We start from the raw sequence: 20,895 nt of genomic DNA, 5'->3' as shown, positions 1-20,895 counted from the left end.
TGAACTGACAGCACAATATGCGTTGTACATAAATTCTGTCATAATAGTTGACAATTTACATGCCATTTACCCTGCCAATGCTTAATGTTACTTTGTTAATATTGATATAGCACAACAAAAGCTAAGGGTGTGGAGTTTGTAGAGATACCACACGTTGACACTAGGGGCAGTAGTTTCTTAGCTGTAAGCCAAGTAGTTGGCTGCTCATTGTACAGATTCTACTGATTCTGATTCTACTCTGGTTGCACCTTGGATGTGGTGTGAAGTGTACCCTGTTGACCTAACACCACACCCACCTGTGCTGTCATGTCACACTGACACACTGTAAAGTACACTCATCCAAAACAAGATCTCATGGTGATGTGAAATTGCCCTTTGACATAGACCCTTTTCACTGCAGACATTTTGGCTCATGATAAAATAAAAGCAGAGGTCAAACTAATTTTACAATATAAACCCTGGAACTAACTTACCTACATAAAATTCAGTCATTTCTGATGTTTTCAATCGCATCTATGCTTTTTGTGTTAAAACATGCCAAAATGTATGCTGGAAAAAAGGTCTGCTCTGACTGGCCAGTATGATGGATTGAAAGAAGAAACAGATTATTTTTGTTGATAACTAACTAACCTTTGTTTATTGGTGTTAAAATTCTCAGATTTTTGTCCAATTACATTTATCAACTTTCTTACACAGGTACGATGACTCCTCAGTCTACAGTCCCACAGTCTGGAGGTAAGTTGACGTTTTGATAACCTGGTAGTTTTTGTTTGTTCATGCTTTTCACAGGCAGGTCCAACAATCATGTCAAAATCAGTAGCTCAAAGCAGTTTTTACACCAGGATTTTGTTAGCTGCAGCTTCTGTCAAGTCAAATTTCCATTCATTTATCCCTTTTAAAAATGTAAAATATGTGTGCTGTACACATGAATTTGACATGTATGAAGCAGATGTGAATATATGTGAGTATAGTTACTATGAACTGACAGCACAATATGCGTTGTACATAAATTCTGTCATAATAACATGCAGTCATTTCTGATGTTTTCAGTCACATCTGTGCTTTTTGTGTTAAGACATGCCAAAATGTATGCTGGAAAAAAGGTCTGCTCTGACTGGCCAGTACGCTGGATTGAAAGAAGAAACATATATTATAGGATTAAATCATATCCAATTAAATTCCCTTTTATTTTTGTTAATAACTAACTAACCTTTGTTTATTGGTGTTAAAATTCTCAGATTTTTGTCCAATTACATTTATCAACTTTCTTACACAGGTACGATGACTCCTCAGTCTACAGTCCCACAGTCTGGAGGTAAGTTGACGTTTTGATAACCTGGTAGTTTTTGTTTGTTCATGCTTTTCACAGGCAGGTCCAACAATCATGTCAAAATCAGTAGCTCAAAGCAGTTTTTACACCAGGATTTTGTTAGCTGCAGCTTCTGTCAAGTCAAATTGCCATTCATTTCTCCTATTTTAAAAATGTAAAATATGTGTGCTGTACACATGAATTTGACATGTACGAAGCAGATGTGAATATATGTGAGTATAGTTACTATGAACTGACAGCACAATATGCGTTGTACATAAATTCTGTCATAATAGTTGACAATTTACATGCCATTTACCCTGCCAATGCTTAATGTTACTTTGTTAATATTGATATAGCACAACAAAAGCTAAGGTTGTGGAGTTTGTAGAGATACCACACGTTGACACTAGGGGCAGTAGTTTCTTAGCTGTAAGCCAAGTAGTTGGCTGCTCATTGTACAGATTCTACTGATTCTGATTCTACTCTGGTTGCATCTTGGATGTGGTATGAAGTGTACCCTGTTGACCTAACACCACACCCACCTGTGCTGTCATGTCACACTGACACACTGTAAAGTACACTCATCCAAAACAAGATCTCATGATGATGTGAAATTGCCCTTTGACATAGACCCTTTTCACTGCAGACATTTTGGCTCATGATAAAATAAAAGCAGAGGTCAAACTAATTTTACAATATAAACCCTGGAACTAACTTACCTACATAAAATTCAGTCATTTCTGATGTTTTCAATCGCATCTATGCTTTTTGTGTTAAGACATGCCAAAATGTATGCTGGAAAAAAGGTCTGCTCTGACTGGCCAGTATGATGGATTGAAAGAAGAAACAGATAATTTTTGTTGATAACTAACTAACCTTTGTTTATTGGTGTTAAAATTCTCAGATTTTTGTCCAATTACATTTATCAACTTTCTTACACAGGTACGATGACTCCTCAGTCTACAGTCCCACAGTCTGGAGGTAAGTTGACGTTTTGATAACCTGGTAGTTTTTGTTTGTTCATGCTTTTCACAGGCAGGTCCAACAATCATGTCAAAATCAGTAGCTCAAAGCAGTTTTTACACCAGGATTTTGTTAGCTGCAGCTTCTGTCAAGTCAAATTTCCATTCATTTCTCCTATTTTAAAAATGTAAAATATGTGTGCTGTACACATGAATTTGACATGTATGAAGCAGATGTGAATATATGTGAGTATAGTTACTATGAACTGACAGCACAATATGCGTTGTACATAAATTCTGTCATAATAACATGCAGTCATTTCTGATGTTTTCAGTCACATCTGTGCTTTTTGTGTTAAGACATGCCAAAATGTATGCTGGAAAAAAGGTCTCCTCTGACTGGCCAGTACGCTGCATTGAAAGAAGAAACAGATATTATAGGATTAAATCATATCCAATTAAATTCCCTTTTATTTTTGTTGATAACTCACTAACATTTGTTTATTGGTGTTAAAATTCTCAGATTTTTGTCCAATTACATTTATCAACTTTCTTACACAGGTACGATGACTCCTCAGTCTACAGTCCCACAGTCTGGAGGTAAGTTGACGCTTTGATAACCTGGTAGTTTTTGTTTGTTCATGCTTTTCACAGGCAGGTCCAACAATCACGTCAAAATCAGTAGCTCAAAGCGGTTTTTACACCAGGATTTTGTTAGCTGCAGCTTCTGTCAAGTCAAATTTCAATTCATTTATCCCTTTTTAAAAATGTAAAATATGTGTGCTGTACACATGAATTTGACATGTACGAAGCAGATGTGAATATATGTGAGTATAGTTACTATGAACTGACAGCACAATATGCGTTGTACATAAATTCTGTCATAATAGTTGACAATTTACATGCCATTTACCCTGCCAATGCTTAATGTTACTTTGTTAATATTGATATAGCACAACAAAAGCTAAGGGTGTGGAGTTTGTAGAGATACCACACGTTGACACTAGGGGCAGTAGTTTCTTAGCTGTAAGCCAAGTAGTTGGCTGCTCATTGTACAGATTCTACTGATTCTGATTCTACTCTGGTTGCACCTTGGATGTGGTGTGAAATGTACCCTGTTGACCTAACACCACACCCACCTGTGCTGTCATGTCACACTGACACACTGTAAAGTACACTCATCCAAAACAAGATCTCATGGTGATGTGAAATTGCCCTTTGACATAGACCCTTTTCACTGCAGACATTTTGGCTCATGATAAAATAAAAGCAGAGGTCAAACTAATTTTACAATATAAACCCTGGAACTAACTTACCTACATAAAATTCAGTCATTTCTGATGTTTTCAATCGCATCTATGCTTTTTGTGTTAAGACATGCCAAAATGTATGCTGGAAAAAAGGTCTGCTCTGACTGGCCAGTATGATGGATTGAAAGAAGAAACAGATTATTTTTGTTGATAACTAACTAACCTTTGTTTATTGGTGTTAAAATTCTCAGATTTTTGTCCAATTACATTTATCAACTTTCTTACACAGGTACGATGACTCCTCAGTCTACAGTCCCACAGTCTGGAGGTAAGTTGACGTTTTGATAACCTGGTAGTTTTTGTTTGTTCATGCTTTTCACAGGCAGGTCCAACAATCATGTCAAAATCAGTAGCTCAAAGCAGTTTTTACACCAGGATTTTGTTAGCTGCAGCTTCTGTCAAGTCAAATTTCCATTCATTTCTCCTATTTTAAAAATGTAAAATATGTGTGCTGTACACATGAATTTGACATGTACGAAGCAGATGTGAATATATGTGAGTATAGTTACTATGAACTGACAGCACAATATGCGTTGTACATAAATTCTGTCATAATAGTTGACAATTTACATGCCATTTACCCTGCCAATGCTTAATGTTACTTTGTTAATATTGATATAGCACAACAAAAGCTAAGGGTGTGGAGTTTGTAGAGATACCACACGTTGACACTAGGGGCAGTAGTTTCTTAGCTGTAAGCCAAGTAGTTGGCTGCTCATTGTACAGATTCTACTGATTCTGATTCTACTCTGGTTGCACCTTGGATGTGGTGTGAAGTGTACCCTGTTGACCTAACACCACACCAACCTGTGCTGTCATGTCACACTGACACACTGTAAAGTACACTCATCCAAAACAAGATCTCATGGTGATGTGAAATTGCCCTTTGACATAGACCCTTTTCACTGCAGACATTTTGGCTCATGATAAAATAAAAGCAGAGGTCAAACTAATTTTACAATATAAACCCTGGAACTAACTTACCTACATAAAATTCAGTCATTTCTGATGTTTTCAATCGCATCTATGCTTTTTGTGTTAAAACATGCCAAAATGTATGCTGGAAAAAAGGTCTGCTCTGACAGGCCAGTATGATGGATTGAAAGAAGAAACAGATTATTTTTGTTGATAACTAACTAACCTTTGTTTATTGGTGTTAAAATTCTCAGATTTTTGTCCAATTATATTTATCAACTTTCTTACACAGGTACGATGACTCCTCAGTCTACAGTCCCACAGTCTGGAGGTAAGTTGACGTTTTGATAACCTGGTAGTTTTTGTTTGTTCATGCTTTTCACAGGCAGGTCCAACAATCATGTCAAAATCAGTAGCTCAAAGCAGTTTTTACACCAGGATTTTGTTGGCTGCAGCTTCTGTCAAGTCAAATTTCAATTCATTTATCCCTTTTTAAAAATGTAAAATATGTGTGCTGTACACATGAATTTGACATGTACGAAGCAGATGTGAATATATGTGAGTATAGTTACTATGAACTGACAGCACAATATGCATTGTACATAAATTCTGTCATAATAACATGCAGTCATTTCTGATGTTTTCAGTCACATCTGTGCTTTTTGTGTTAAGACATGCCAAAATGTATGCTGGAAAAAAGGTCTGCTCTGACTGGCCAGTACGCTGGATTGAAAGAAGAAACATATATTATAGGATTAAATCATATCCAATTAAATTCCCTTTTATTTTTGTTAATAACTAACTAACCTTTGTTTATTGGTGTTAAAATTCTCAGATTTTTGTCCAATTATATTTATCAGCTTTCTTACACAGGTACGATGACTCCTCAGTCTACAGTCCCACAGTCTGCAGGTAAGTTGACACTTTGATAACCTGGTAGTTTTTGTTTGTTCATGCTTTTCACAGGCAGGTCCAACAATCATGTCAAAATCAGTAGCTCAAAGCAGTTTTTACACCAGGATTTTGTTGGCTGCAGCTTCTGTCAAGTCAAATTGCCATTCATTTCTCCTATTTTAAAAATGTAAAATATGTGTGCTGTACACATGGATTTGACATGTACGAAGCAGATGTGAATATATGTGAGTATAGTTACTATGAACTGACAGCACAATATGCGTTGTACATAAATTCTGTCATAATAGTTGACAATTTACATGCCATTTACCCTGCCAATGCTTAATGTTACTTTGTTAATATTGATATAGCACAACAAAAGCTAAGGGTGTGGAGTTTGTAGAGATACCACACGTTGACACTAGGGGCAGTAGTTTCTTAGCTGTAAGCCAAGTAGTTGGCTGCTCATTGTACAGATTCTACTGATTCTGATTCTACTCTGGTTGCACCTTGGATGTGGTGTGAAATGTACCCTGTTGACCTAACACCACACCCACCTGTGCTGTCATGTCACACTGACACACTGTAAAGTACACTCATCCAAAACAAGATCTCATGGTGATGTGAAATTGCCCTTTGACATAGACCCTTTTCACTGCAGACATTTTGGCTCATGATAAAATAAAAGCAGAGGTCAAACTAATTTCACAATATAAACCCTGGAACTCACTTACCTACATAAAATTCAGTCATTTCTGATGTTTTCAATCGCATCTATGCTTTTTGTGTTAAAACATGCCAAAATGTATGCTGGAAAAAAGGTCTGCTCTGACTGGCCAGTATGATGGATTGAAAGAAGAAACAGATTATTTTTGTTGATAACTCACTAACATTTGTTTATTGGTGTTAAAATTCTCAGATTTTTGTCCAATTACATTTATCAACTTTCTTACACAGGTACGATGACTCCTCAGTCTACAGTCCCACAGTCTGGAGGTAAGTTGACGTTTTGATAACCTGGTAGTTTTTGTTTGTTCATGCTTTTCACAGGCAGGTCCAACAATCATGTCAAAATCAGTAGCTCAAAGCAGTTTTTACACCAGGATTTTGTTAGCTGCAGCTTCTGTCAAGTCAAATTTCAATTCATTTCTCCTATTTTAAAAATGTAAAATATGTGTGCTGTACACATGAATTTGACATGTACGAAGCAGATGTGAATATATGTGAGTATAGTTACTATGAACTGACAGCACAATATGCGTTGTACATAAATTCTGTCATAATAACATGCAGTCATTTCTGATGTTTTCAGTCACATCTGTGCTTTTTGTGTTAAGACATGCCAAAATGTATGCTGGAAAAAAGGTCTGCTCTGACTGGCCAGTACGCTGGATTGAAAGAAGAAACATATATTATAGGATTAAATCATATCCAATTAAATTCCCTTTTATTTTTGTTAATAACTAACTAACCTTTGTTTATTGGTGTTAAAATTCTCAGATTTTTGTCCAATTATATTTATCAACTTTCTTACACAGGTACGATGACTCCTCAGTCTACAGTCCCACAGTCTGCAGGTAAGTTGACACTTTGATAACCTGGTAGTTTTTGTTTGTTCATGCTTTTCACAGGCAGGTCCAACAATCATGTCAAAATCAGTAGCTCAAAGCAGTTTTTACACCAGGATTTTGTTAGCTGCAGCTTCTGTCAAGTCAAATTTCAATTCATTTATCCCTTTTTAAAAATGTAAAATATGTGTGCTGTACTCATGAATTTGACATGTATGAAGCAGATGTGAATATATGTGAGTATAGTTACTATGAATTGACAGCACAATATGCGTTGTACATAAATTCTGTCATAATAGTTGACAATTTACATGCCATTTACCCTGCCAATGCTTAATGTTACTTTGTTAATATTGATATAGCACAACAAAAGCTAAGGGTGTGGAGTTTGTAGAGATACCACACGTTGACACTAGGGGCAGTAGTTTCTTAGCTGTAAGCCAAGTAGTTGGCTGCTCATTGTACAGATTCTACTGAATTTGATTCTACTCTGGTTGCACCTTGGATGTGGTGTGAAATGTACCCTGTTGACCTAACACCACACCCACCTGTGCTGTCATGTCACACTGACACACTGTAAAGTACACTCATCCAAAACAAGATCTCATGATGATGTGAAATTGCCCTTTGACATAGACCCTTTTCACTGCAGACATTTTGGCTCATGATAAAATAAAAGCAGAGGTCAAACTAATTTTACAATATAAACCCTGGAACTAACTTACCTACATAAAATTCAGTCATTTCTGATGTTTTCAATCGCATCTATGCTTTTTGTGTTAAAACATGCCAAAATGTATGCTGGAAAAAAGGTCTGCTCTGACTGGCCAGTATGATGGATTGAAAGAAGAAACAGATTATTTTTGTTGATAACTCACTAACCTTTGTTTATTGGTTTTAAAATTCTCAGATTTTTGTCCAATTACATTTATCAACTTTCTTACACAGGTACGATGACTCCTCAGTCTACAGTCCCACAGTCTGGAGGTAAGTTGACGCTTTGATAACCTGGTAGTTTTTGTTTGTTCATGCTTTTCACAGGCAGGTCCAACAATCATGTCAAAATCAGTAGCTCAAAGCAGTTTTTACACCAGGATTTTGTTAGCTGCAGCTTCTGTCAAGTCAAATTTCCATTCATTTATCCCTTTTTAAAAATGTAAAATATGTGTGCTGTACACATGAATTTGACATGTATGAAGCAGATGTGAATATATGTGAGTATAGTTACTATGAACTGACAGCACAATATGCGTTGTACATAAATTCTGTCATAATAACATGCAGTCATTTCTGATGTTTTCAGTCACATCTGTGCTTTTTGTGTTAAGACATGCCAAAATGTATGCTGGAAAAAAGGTCTGCTCTGACTGGCCAGTACGCTGGATTGAAAGAAGAAACAGATATTATAGGATTAAATCATATCCAATTAAATTCCCTTTTATTTTTGTTGATAACTAACTAACCTTTGTTTATTGGTGTTAAAATTCTCAGATTTTTGTCCAATTATATTTATCAACTTTCTTACACAGGTACGATGACTCCTCAGTCTACAGTCCCACAGTCTGCAGGTAAGTTGACGCTTTGATAACCTGGTAGTTTTTGTTTGTTCATGCTTTTCACAGGCAGGTCCAACAATCATGTCAAAATCAGTAGCTCAAAGCAGTTTTTACACCAGGATTTTGTTAGCTGCAGCTTCTGTCAAGTCAAATTTCAATTCATTTATCCCTTTTTAAAAATGTAAAATATGTGTGCTGTACACATGAATTTGACATGTACGAAGCAGATGTGAATATATGTGAGTATAGTTACTATGAACTGACAGCACAATATGCGTTGTACATAAATTCTGTCATAATAACATGCAGTCATTTCTGATGTTTTCAGTCACATCTGTGCTTTTTGTGTTAAGACATGCCAAAATGTATGCTGGAAAAAAGGTCTCCTCTGACTGGCCAGTATGCTGGATTGAAAGAAGAAACAGATATTATAGGATTAAACATGGATATTACTGATTAAGTGTGATGATCTAGTAATGCTCTATCATAAGATTTATTTTATTTTCTATTGTAATTTTTAATGCACCATCTTTTGTTCTTTCTAGGACCCTTCTATCCAATCTCTGGAACAATAAGCCCTCGAACACTCGATGGAAGTTCTCCACAGATTGCCCTGCAGAGACCTTTTGTTTACTTTGGACAGTCATATAATCACATTTATGTATGTAAAAAGAGTTTATTTAAAAATCACTTCCAACACAAGAATTGTGTTTTAAGTATGCAAAAAGAAATAAATAAATCACATGAATTAGAGACCCAAGGATTTTGTGAAACCTAAAATACTTTATATTTAACTGTGACTTGCCCTAAATGTTACATATATTGAAGGAGTACTGGAGTTAGTTGTTAAAATATTGTGATATCTGTAACATGGTTATTCTGTAAAATACTATGGCAATAAATATTGTCGTTATTTAATTATCCAGTTGTCATAGACTGTAGTCAACACTTGCTCATACTTTTTTTTAGTAAGATCTGATTTATGTGTCTCCAGGTGAATAACAATGGACACCTGACCTTTGCTGCTCCATGGTCCTCATGGATACCTCGAAGGTTTCCAATGCATGGACCCAGAGACATCATTGCTCCATTCTGGGTAGATATGGACACCAGAATAAGTGGTCAAGTCTACTACAACCAATACACCAGTGGCCCTGTCCTTCAACAAGCTACACAGGACATTAATGCCTACTTCCCGGAACTGAACTTCAATGCCAGCTGGGTCTTTGTTGCAACATGGTATCAGGTGGCCTACTTTCCAACCACTGGCACAGTAAGTCAGCTTGTTCTAAATGGGGAAATACATATATGTGTATATATATGTTTACCATCTTTACTATAAAAACCACAAGTCAATTTTTTTCAGCAAACAACGGTCCAAGCAGTCTTGATTTCTGGTGGGCAGTACTCATTTGTGCTGACGAACTACGGTGCAATAGCTGCAACAAATTACAATGTACAGGTGAGAGCCTACAAAGAACTAAACTGCAAAAGCTGTTTTTAAGTTGCCATGCTATATTCAAACCTGAATGCAATAATGGCAATGTATAAAATAAAATAAAAAAAACCATATATTTCATTATTTCCATGTGACATGTTTTTCCAGGCTGGATATGACACAATCAGTTCTGCTCACCATTTCACCATCCCTGGGTCATTCTCTATCAATGCAACAGGCGTTAACTCAGTTTTCCGCACGAGCAGCAATGTCAATGTGCCCGGTCGCTGGGCCTTCCGCATTGACAGTGGATCAAGAGGCTGCAATTTCAGTGGTAACAGCAGAACCAGAGGTTGCTCACTACAGTAATGTGGATGTGTGATTAATACATGAGATACATCTACATCCTTATTGTTGAGCTATTGATTAATGTTTTATATGGTGCAAATATTGTGCACTGAAAAACTGTTACATAGAAATATGGTGATATAGAGATGATCTAAGTAGCAAGTAACAATAAACAATATAAGACATTTATGATTTGTATTGGAATGCCAAAGCAGTAATTAAAAGTCAAAGGGTAAGGATATTTGTCCAACAGGATTAAGACCCTGAAAATCACAACCCTGTTAGAAGACAGCCTGGGACCTTTTTTCCACTCATTTTTTGTCACTACTGTACTGTTTGCTCTAAATGTAAAGATAAAAATGGTTAAAATAGTAATAGTGTTAATGTGTTGAAGTCAAATCCTTTCAAAGAACCTTTCTTTTTATTTTCTTCACAGGTGAACCCTTGCAGCTGGGGGACTCATTCTGGAGCGACAATACCTGTGCAGAGAAGTGCACCTGCACCTCAGCAGGTCTGCAGTGTGTCAGACAACCCTGCTCCTTTGCCCAAATCTGCCGGCCAACTTCCTTTCAGTTCTCCTGCCAGACAGTTCACAGACGCACCTGCACCATAAGTGGTGATCCACATTACTATACCTTCGATGGCAAACTGTTTCACTTTCAGGGCACCTGCACTTACATTCTCTCAGAACAATGTCGTCTTGACCTGCCCTACTATCGAGTAGAGGGCAAGAACGAGCACCGAGGCTCCACTCATGTTTCCTGGACAAGATTGGTCAAAGTGTATGTCTATAATGAAACTATTGAGCTTGTCAAAGGACGTCGTGGTGAGGCTAAGGTTAGTAATAGGATATCCACTTACTAACAATAAGTTTCCAACTTGTTATATTTCTATGCAGATCCTATTTTTTGCAACAATGTCTTTGCCTGTTTCTGTGTTGACAGGTTAATGGAAACTTTGCAGCCACTCCATTCTCCCTTCGCAATGGCACCATCCAGGTTTATGAGTCAGGTTTTTCTGTTATTGTCAGTACTGACTTTGGCTTGGTGGTGTCTTATGACACAAATCATTATGTCAGGATCAGTGTGCCCTATGCTTACCAGAATGCAACTTGTGGCCTGTGTGGAAACTTCAACAACCAAGGTCAGGATGACTTTCGAACTCGCCAAGGCGAGGTTGTGAGCTCAGATGTGGTCTTTGCCAACAGCTGGAAAGTATCAGGGGACGATGAGCCTGGATGTGAGGAGCAGTGTGGAGGTCTGGACTGTGCTGCCTGCACTGACGATCAGACAGCTTTATACAGCAATGCTGACCATTGTGGTATCCTCCAGAGCAGTTCTGGACCGTTTTCTGCTTGCCATGTACAAGTTCCTCCACAAACCTTCGTACAGAGTTGCGTGTATGATCTGTGTGTGGGAGGAGGATACCAGCCCATTCTGTGTCAAGCCCTAAATGTCTATGCCAGTCAGTGTCAGCAGAATGGTGTTCAGCTGCCAAGCTGGAGGAGTCCAGGATTCTGTGGTATGAATGTCAGTCATTCAACACTATTTCAAAATATCATTTCAAAATGTTCTTGACGTCAATATCAGTGTTTTTTGCTTTTGTGTAGAAATCCCCTGCCCAGCCAACAGCCACTTTGAGTCTCAAGGCACAGGATGTCCAGCTACCTGTGTCAATCCCAATTCCACCCAAGACTGCCCTCTCCCTGCACAGGAGAGCTGCATCTGCAATTCAGGGTACATCCTCAGTGGTGGGGTCTGCGTCCCTCACTCTGAGTGTGGCTGCAGCTTTGAGGGGCGTTACTACCGGTCTGGGGAGACTGTCATATTGGACGAGGACTGTGGGAGACATTGTAACTGCAGTCATGGCACCATGACCTGTCACTCACATAGTTGTGGTCCACTGGAATCATGCAGGGTGGAGGAGGGAGAAAGAGGATGCAGACCTAACAGCTATGAAACATGCTGGATAAAGGGCCCTATGTCATATCATACTTTTGATGGACTCACATACCAGTATCCTGGGGCATGTCGATTGACTCTTGCCAGAGTGATGGGATTGTCTGATCACCCCCACTTTGTGGTGACAGCAGAGAAAGTGTCAAGAGGCCAAAACGGTTTTGCCAGGTTGCTTAAGTTCGAGGCTGAGGGCACACAAGTCTCCATGGAGATGGGAGGTAGCAGCACAGTTCAGGTGAGTCACTAAATATTTCAAGGGGTTTAGTTTTACTGTCTTGCATGTAAAACAAAAGAAAACCTTTCATCAAAAAAGGAATGATTTTTTAATTCATATAAAAAGAGAAAATCTTGTCCTCCAGAAAATCTTGACATTAATTGTTTAAATGACTCTTTAGGTGGACGGTCAGCTGATCAGACTACCATTCAGCTCAGCATCCAACCGAATCCAAGTCTACCACAGCAGCATTCACAGCATCATCCTTCGCACTGCCTTTGGTGTGACTGTGCAGACAGTTTGGCCTCACTTTGTACGTATCACTGCACCTGGTACCTACAATGGTTCACTGGGTGGACTGTGTGGTAACTACAATGGTCACTCAGATGACGACTTCCGCACCCCCAATGGCATCTTGGTCAACAGCTCTCAGGTCTTTGGGGACAGCTGGCGAGATGGCTCCCTCACTGCACATTGTGTGGAAAGTGTAAATACCAATTCTGCAGCAAATAACAATTCTAGTGGATGTGGCATTATTGCCTCACCACATGGGCCTTTTAACCAGTGTTTGGCCATGGTGGACCCGCAGCAGCACATGAATGCATGTGCAGAGACCATTAGAGCCTCCAGAGATCCAGCATCAGCACTATGTGAGGTCCTACAAGGTTATGCACTAATGTGTCAACTGAAGGGTGTGACCCTGGGACACTGGAGGAATATAACAGGCTGTGGTAAGAACTTTCCCTCCTTTTGGATTAAGTTTGGATATCATATAAAGCAATGTAATGACCTGTCTACCTGTTTGTTCTTCTTTAGAGCACACCTGCCCTCGAAACAGCCATTATGAACACTGTGGATCCACTTGTCCCTCCACCTGCCCCAGTCTTTCCTTTCCCTTCTCCTGTGACACTCTGTGCCAGGATGGGTGCCAGTGTGATGATGGTTTTGTCCTCAATGGCAACCAGTGCGTGCCACCAACATCTTGTGGATGCCATCATGAAGGACGTTATCGGCAAGGTGGTGAACAGTTCTGGACTGGTGAGGAATGTCAGAGCTTCTGTACCTGTAACGGTACAACTGGGGCAGTTCACTGTAATCCCAGCTCCTGTGGTCCCCAGGAGTCCTGCCGTGTGGTGGGAGGTGAGTTTGGCTGCCATCCCAGCCCTCATGGCACCTGCTCTGCCTCTGGAGATCCCCACTACCTCACATTTGACCAAAAGGCCTATGACTTCCAGGGCACCTGCCGCTATGTTCTGGCAAGCCTTTGTAATGACACTGATGGACTTCACCAATTTTCAGTGGAAGCTAAGAATGAGCCGTGGTCGGGGTTGCCAGTCTCAATCACGGCTGAAGTTTTTGTGAATGTGTGGGGCCACCGAGTGCGTGTGTCCAGGGACAGCAGAGGTGTGGTAGAGGTGAGTTGAACCAATTTTGAACCATTAGTGATATTCTTCATCATAAGAAAAGATATAATTTAGTAAAACCTCCGACTGCGGTCTCTGATATCTTATGGGAATTATATTGGAAGGTAACATGAAACTGCACTACAGAAGTATTTAACATATTCTGAAGTAGTTTAGAAACAGTGATGCCATTATGTAGTTTGATCACAAGAGAGCACTCGTTAGTAAAGTCCCACTCTTTACATACCTAGCTCACAAATCTTTAACAACCAAATATAAGGGATCCTTGTTAGAGATGTGTCTTATCAGCCAATAAGATAACAATTAGATTTATTAAGCTCTGACATATCAACATTGATATAAGCCACAAAAATGCAAAATCAGTTGGTACTCATTTACAAACATTTTCTTTTTCTTCCAATTTTGTTTTTCCAATGATGTAGGTAAATGGAATAACTACAAATCTACCAGTTGTCTTGAATGGAAATGTGTCTATCTTTGCAAGTGGAGCTCAAACATTTATCACTGCCGATTTTGGCCTCAGAGTCACATACGATGGATCGAGTGTAGTGTCCATCTCTGTGCCATCAAACTACAGGTATCTGTCATTCATCACAGCTGAAATTTGACTACTTAGATGTTGTAATTGCTCACATATTTTACACAATTACCAGCAAATGCAGCACTCAGGAACTCTGCTCCTACCTCTGCTTTAGTCTCAAATTGTTTTACTGTTCACATTCTACTCTCCAATCCTTTGATTGATTGAACTCAATTAATGGCATTGAATTGATCTCTAATTAATGTCATCATTACAGAGGACTGACATGTGGACTTTGTGGAAACTTCAATGGGAATCAAAGCGATGACTTCCGCACCCCATCTGGAACAATAGTCACCACTGCAGATGAGTTTGGGACAGCTTGGAAGGTAGCAGGCAACTACACCTGCAATGATGGGTGTGGCTCCTCCTGTCCACAGTGTACCAATGAGCAGCCTGCTAGAGCTCAGTGTGAGGTGATTAAAGCAGCTGATGGCCCCTTCAGCTTCTGCCATGAGCAGGTGGACCCAGCGCCATACTTCAATGACTGTGTGTTTGATGTTTGCGTGTCGGGAAATGAGGGCCAAGATCTTCTGTGCAGGGCCATTCAAGCATATGTCAGTGCCTGTCAGTCTGCTAATGTTCGAATCTACCCTTGGAGACAGAACACTACCTGCAGTAAGTCAACTGGTCAATGTAGTGTTGATCAATAAACAGCTTAAGAAATAATCAGTGTTTTCTAAAAAAAAATCTCTTAACCATCTGTATGCATACGAGCTTGGTTGACTGGCTGAAATCATCAGTTTGTAACCACTTCTTTTCTCACTTATTAAGGACTGGACTGTCCAGCCAACAGCCATTATGAGCTGTGTGGTACTGACTGTGGCCACACCTGTGCCAGCAGCATTGATGCCACGTGTGAGCAGGTTTGCTCTGAGGGATGTTTCTGTGATGAGGGGTTCCTCAGGAGTGGGACAGCATGCGTCACTGTGGAAAACTGTGGCTGCCTATATGATGGCTTCTACTATAATGTAAGTTAAACAATAGATGATAAACACCAGATTTCAAATATGGACAAGAACAAATATGTTTGAAAATTCATCTGATTGCCCCTATCAAATGAATTATGCAAACATTTCAGTCTTTGCACATATAACCATTTACCTTTGATCAAGAACTATTAAGTAGCTCTCTTATATCGTAGATATAATGAGATGTTCTCTCTGTTAAGTGCAGAGCTTTTGGTTGCAGCTTTCTTTTGGTTCTAGTCCACTGGAAAATTTGATTTTTTTAATTTTTTGGACTAATGAATGTCAACACTTTTACAAAGCTGCAAATAACAGGATTGAGTGAAAACTTGACAAGAAGTGTTGCTATGTAGCTACAGTAATGTCGTATCACATGACTAAAGATGTGTGGTACACAACATGGAACACTTACAATTTAATTCACTTATTCCTTTTTCCTCTTAGCAGCTTTTTTGTGCAATTAGTGTAGCACATGCTCAATTTTAGAATTTTTCATGTGTCTTTTTCTCACATGCCACAGGCTGGTGAGTCCTTCTGGACAGACGGTTGCTCCCAGCGATGTGAATGTTTTGCTCCCAATGACCTGCGCTGCTCTGCTGCATCTTGCACTCCCACTCAAGAATGCGCCATCAGAAATGGCCAGCGGGGCTGTTTTGATGCAATGTCTACTTGCACTGTTTGGGGGGACCCACACTACAGCACCTTTGATGGGGCACTGGCTCATTTCCAGGGCACATGCTCTTACATCATCACTGAGAGCGTGAACCACGGCATCAATGAAACCCAGTTTCAGGTAGTAGCCACCAATAATCACCGTGGCAACAACCGTGTGTCGTTTGTATCAGCAGTGGATATACACCTCTGGAATCAACCAGAGAGTGCGCACATAAGGATTGGATCAAACAAAAGAGTGACGGTAAATGCTCAATTACTTGCAAGATCTATATCTGTCTGGTGTAAACCAAGGTAACAAGTGTCTCCTCACTTTTTGTCTGTCTAAACTCTAATCTCTCATCCTACCAGGTAAATGGGAGTGAGGTGTCTCTTCCCACCACCACAGGAACCTTAGCTCAGGTGGTAAGGCAGGGAAGCTACATAGTGGTCGATGCCAGTGACCTGATAGTCCAGTTTGATGGCCGCAGTACCCTACTGGTCAGAATCAGCCAACACTGTCAAAACAGAGTCACTGGGATGTGTGGGAACTTCAACAGTGATCCCACAGATGACAAAGTCTTGCCCAATGGCACACTGGCACAAAATGACAATGAGTTTGGACACAGCTGGAAGGCACCCACAAGCCAACCAAGGTGAGTAGGTTATTCTACTATCAAAGTATTATGGTCAGCTGAAAACCTTTCTCTACATACAGTAAAGTATAGTCTTCCTCAGCTTCACCACCATGTGATTTTAATACAAATTTTGCAAACCACACTTTGTACTTCTTGGAGATTTTAGGCAACGCTGCAGTACATTTTTCTATTATCCACATACAAAGGCCCCATGACAACAATACACACATTACAGTAAACCATGTTGTGGCAAAGGAAACAAAGTCAGACAAAGTCGCCCCCAAGTGTTCAAATGTATTATGTCTTTTCTAGTTGTGGATCCACTGATGAAGACATTGGTGATGGACTGAATGACTGCACGCACAGGGAAGAATACTCTGAGCTCTGTGGTGTCATCACCAACACCAGTGGCCCATTCAGTGCCTGTCACGCGCATTCTGACCCCGAGCCATTTTTCACTTCCTGTGTCTATGACCTCTGCCTCTACACTCCAGCCAATGGCATGCTGTGTTCTGCCATCTCAGCCTATGAGAGAACCTGCTCAGTTTTGGAGTTGAACATCCCCGAGTGGCGCTCAGATTTACATTGTCGTAAGTGCGCTCTGTACTAATTGATAATAAGAAATGAGAAAGTATATCAACAGGTTAATAGAGCTAGCTGTTTATCCTACTTTATGAAAAAGATATTTTGTGTTACTTGGTCTAGTTTCATCAACTTCTTGTCTCATCCTTTCCCCACTGTTTCCATAGCTGAGTCTGACCCCTGTGAGGAGCTGAACTGCACAGAGTATGAGTGGTGTGGTGAGAAGGATGGTGTATACGGATGCTTCTGTGATGAACACCACCATCGGCCCAACAATGAGAGCTATGGTGAGCCCATCTCTTCTGAAAACACTGATTTGTTTTTTAGAGCATTGAAGTGACAATGTCTAACTAACATCAATTAGTGCACCTATAAATTATGAGATTAACAAAAATTGCAGAAATCATTTTTTATTAATACCTCTCTTTCATAGACTCGTCAATCACTTGTGAGAGTAGTTCAGGCACCATGTCTGTGTCACGCTGCCAACTGTTTGAGGCTGGGTTCCACTCAAGCGCCCTCCATCTCCAAGATGACTCCTGTAAAGGTACTCTCCAGGACGGACGACTTGTGTTCCACTTTGACAATGACGACCAGCTGTGTGGGACAGCTCTGAAGGTACAGTCCATGACACTATAATGTACAGACAGAATAAGATTTTAAATGTTGCAATGATAATCAACTTTGTCTTTTCCATTTTAAGAGCAATGGAACCCATTTCATCTATGAGAACGTCATCCAGGGCGATGTGGACCCTCATTATGGTCTAATCAGCCGCCAAAGGAACATCCATCTGCGTTTCTGCTGTGAATACCCTCTGAGTCATGCTGTGTCTATGTCTGTGGGCATCAACCCTGTAGAGAGGTGACAAAAACAAAATCTCTTCAACATGTTTTATTTCATCAATTTCCACATTCCTACATATATATGTATTGTAAATTGAATTGTTCTGTCTCAGTTGGAGTCATATTGTGTGTTTTTTTTTTTCACAGCATTGTGAGGAAGAAACTTCCATCTGGCCGCGGACAGTATCATATAAGAATGATCCCCTACCAGGACGCTGACTTCCGCTTTGCCCTGACCAGTGACAGCAACATAGACATGGAAATAGATGAAAGGTTGTATGTGGAGGTGCGGACAGAAGGAATCGATGGACGGCAGATCTCCACCATCCTAGACTCTTGTTGGGCCACGCCAGTCAACGATGCCAACCACCCTGTCCGCTGGGATCTCATTAGTGCAGAGTAAAGGAGCATTGCAACTTCACTGCCTTCACATTGATCTCTTACTTGTGATTGCCAAAGTCCGAAAAAAAATGAATTACCTCTAAAAGGACCCTTCTTCACCAATCCCCTCTTTTACAACACAACCTTTTACTTTACTTAATTGTACACTGTAACTTCTACTACTTCCCCTGTCCTCCAGGTGTCCTAATCCAGCAGATGGTACAGTAGAGCTGGTTCAGAATGGCGTCTCCACTGTGTCCAGATTCTCCTTCAGGATGTTCACCTTTACCAACTTTTCATCCATCTACCTGCACTGCCAGGTCCATCTGTGTCTTTTGACACACAACAACTGCACAGCTGTACGTACAACTTTGTGTATATGTGTGTGTGCGTGTGGGTGTCCGTGCGTGCGCGTTTGCATGTGCGTGAGTGTGTGTGTGCGAGTATGTGTATGCCTCTGAGTTTGTTAGATAGATTATCAACAGATGCACCAGCAGAAGCCTCTAATGTTATTTTCCTGCAGCAATGCTATCCGGGTTACCACAGGAGAGTTGCGAGGGATGTATCCTCCCATGACACTGCCTCCATCTCACTCGGACCACTTCACACGAGGAGCACTGGTAAGGCTCTCTTATCTTTTTATTTGTCATTTGTCTTCATGTAGATGACATACAGCTTGATCAGTTTTTCTTTTGTAAATTTTGGCTCTTCTCTTGCAGACAATATGATCAAACCAAGCAGCGCTCCGGGCCAGGTGACCTCACCAGTGTCTCTGCTAGTCAGTCTGTTACTCAGTTTGCTGACCGCCAAAACTCTGGTCTAAGGAGAACAAAGATGGTCCATATTTTATAATCGCTCATATATGCTTTTAGATTGTATTTCTGTGTGAGAGGCCTTGGCTTTGAAATTTGTATTTGTAAGAAATAGTAAGTAATTTTGCTTTACAACAGGAGGGGGCACCAATGTCCACTAAGTTGAAATCTCTTATCCTTCTGTATTCACTGTGTCAGATGTTTATCAATTGAATCCTTGATTTCTTTGTGGTGATTCCGGTTAAATCTCTGTATAATATGACGTATTAATGTATAATGAAGGGTAAAAGTATCGATAAGTATCTTTATGTCAAAAGTACACATCTAATTTGTTCCTTAGGATTTTTTGTACACAACCCCAGTCGTGCCTGAACATTAAAGTGGATAAGGATTAACCTTTCAAAAACCACAACAATAATCAGCAAATCAACAGTAATCAGGCAGTGGCTTAATGCTTGCATGACACTGTAGTTTAATGCAGATTACTGTTGCAAAGGACTAACACTTCTGCCTGTGTGGGCAGATAGTACACAGCAGATATATTGTGTAGATAGAGGCTGCTGGAAAATGGCAAATAAGGCAGATTAGCATTTTCTTATTTTGATTTGTTCATAAACAAACTCTCCAAATCAGTGACTCACTCATCTGTTAAATAGGCTGATCCTCATCACCCTAAAACCAGGGTTAGTAATGATTACTTGAATAACTTGTTGTCATTTTTTTATTTTTTTATTTTTTGTGGGCTGTAATATTGATTATTGCTTAATTGAACGGTGAAATGTTTAAGACATAATTATTATCTTCTTTCTTTCAATCTGTCAGGAAATAAGTAGTGTTTTGGAGATCAAGACAAGGCTTCACTTTTAATAACACTATGAAAGCTGTAAAATCTTATCTGGTCCGGGTGGTTTTGCTTCTGTTCTTCCTGCATGATAATATACTATTTGTATCCAGGTACAATCAAAACAATGTTATCTGCCCCATGAGAGAAAATGTAGTTTGCTTCTAGTTAATATTATTATAATGGTATTTAAAATACATGATTCCTCAGAAAAAAAATTTTTGGACTTCCATAAAGAGCATTTGCCTTAAATTATTATGTTTTTGGCCAGGACTATCCATGAATTTGTATTTTTCCTGTAGATTGACATCTTCACTATCATAATATCAGTGGTTTGGGGCTGACTGATTAATAAATGATTATAAACTAATTGTGAAATCATGTTTATTCTGAATTTAAAAGTGATTTGAAAGTAAAACAATCCAGATGATGCAGACAACAAGTTAACTCACCTTCTGTGTCGTGCTTTATGACCTAACTTAGAAGGAGAAGAAGGTCATTTAAAAACACTTACTGTTGTTCTGATGGGTTTGCCAGAACCCCCAAGGACTCTTCCAACCCTGTTTCCAAGTTACCAGTGGTAAGTGTATTCAAACCGCCAAGTGATCAGCTTATAGATATGATCTTATCATCTTATGGCCAGATTTCAATGTACAGACAAATTGGATACTTGGATCTAATTCTTTTGGTTGTTGGTG

At 39.6% G+C, this 20,895-nt stretch overlaps 1 protein-coding gene across 2 annotated transcripts in view; it reads left to right on the top strand.

The window, feature by feature from the left end:
- The window catches only part of LOC139608783 (alpha-tectorin-like), a 30,411-nt gene extending 9,844 nt beyond the window's left edge, over positions 1 to 20,567 (top strand). The window contains exons 1-23 of one of the 2 annotated variants that reach the window (XM_071462850.1): positions 8,495 to 8,529; positions 9,063 to 9,178; positions 9,512 to 9,790; positions 9,884 to 9,979; positions 10,124 to 10,289; positions 10,740 to 11,140; positions 11,248 to 11,824; positions 11,913 to 12,496; positions 12,657 to 13,206; positions 13,292 to 13,890; positions 14,322 to 14,476; positions 14,697 to 15,097; positions 15,254 to 15,450; positions 15,968 to 16,363; positions 16,471 to 16,754; positions 17,049 to 17,326; positions 17,486 to 17,605; positions 17,752 to 17,936; positions 18,022 to 18,182; positions 18,311 to 18,562; positions 18,744 to 18,903; positions 19,068 to 19,164; positions 19,264 to 20,567. In XM_071462850.1, coding sequence (XP_071318951.1) covers positions 8,496 to 8,529; positions 9,063 to 9,178; positions 9,512 to 9,790; positions 9,884 to 9,979; positions 10,124 to 10,289; positions 10,740 to 11,140; positions 11,248 to 11,824; positions 11,913 to 12,496; positions 12,657 to 13,206; positions 13,292 to 13,890; positions 14,322 to 14,476; positions 14,697 to 15,097; positions 15,254 to 15,450; positions 15,968 to 16,363; positions 16,471 to 16,754; positions 17,049 to 17,326; positions 17,486 to 17,605; positions 17,752 to 17,936; positions 18,022 to 18,182; positions 18,311 to 18,562; positions 18,744 to 18,903; positions 19,068 to 19,164; positions 19,264 to 19,367 — 6,192 coding nt within the window. In that variant the 5' untranslated portion in view covers position 8,495 and the 3' untranslated portion in view covers positions 19,368 to 20,567. Of the gene's footprint in view, positions 1 to 8,494; positions 8,530 to 9,062; positions 9,179 to 9,511; positions 9,791 to 9,883; positions 9,980 to 10,123; positions 10,290 to 10,739; positions 11,141 to 11,247; positions 11,825 to 11,912; positions 12,497 to 12,656; positions 13,207 to 13,291; positions 13,891 to 14,321; positions 14,477 to 14,696; positions 15,098 to 15,253; positions 15,451 to 15,967; positions 16,364 to 16,470; positions 16,755 to 17,048; positions 17,327 to 17,485; positions 17,606 to 17,751; positions 17,937 to 18,021; positions 18,183 to 18,310; positions 18,563 to 18,743; positions 18,904 to 19,067; positions 19,165 to 19,263 lie in introns of those variants that run through there. The other variant, XM_071462849.1, reaches the window with a different exon arrangement.
- The last annotated feature ends 328 nt before the right edge of the window (positions 20,568 to 20,895 follow it).

The sequence above is a fragment of the Trachinotus anak genome, unplaced genomic scaffold, assembly GCF_046630095.1.
Source record: "Trachinotus anak isolate AG129_WGS33_773 ecotype Australia unplaced genomic scaffold, CSIRO_AGI_Tana_v1 ptg000025l, whole genome shotgun sequence".
NCBI lineage: Eukaryota > Metazoa > Chordata > Actinopteri > Carangiformes > Carangidae > Trachinotus > Trachinotus anak.
The sequence above is the reverse complement of the archived record's forward strand: the minus strand, read 5'-3'. Positions and strand labels throughout refer to the sequence as shown.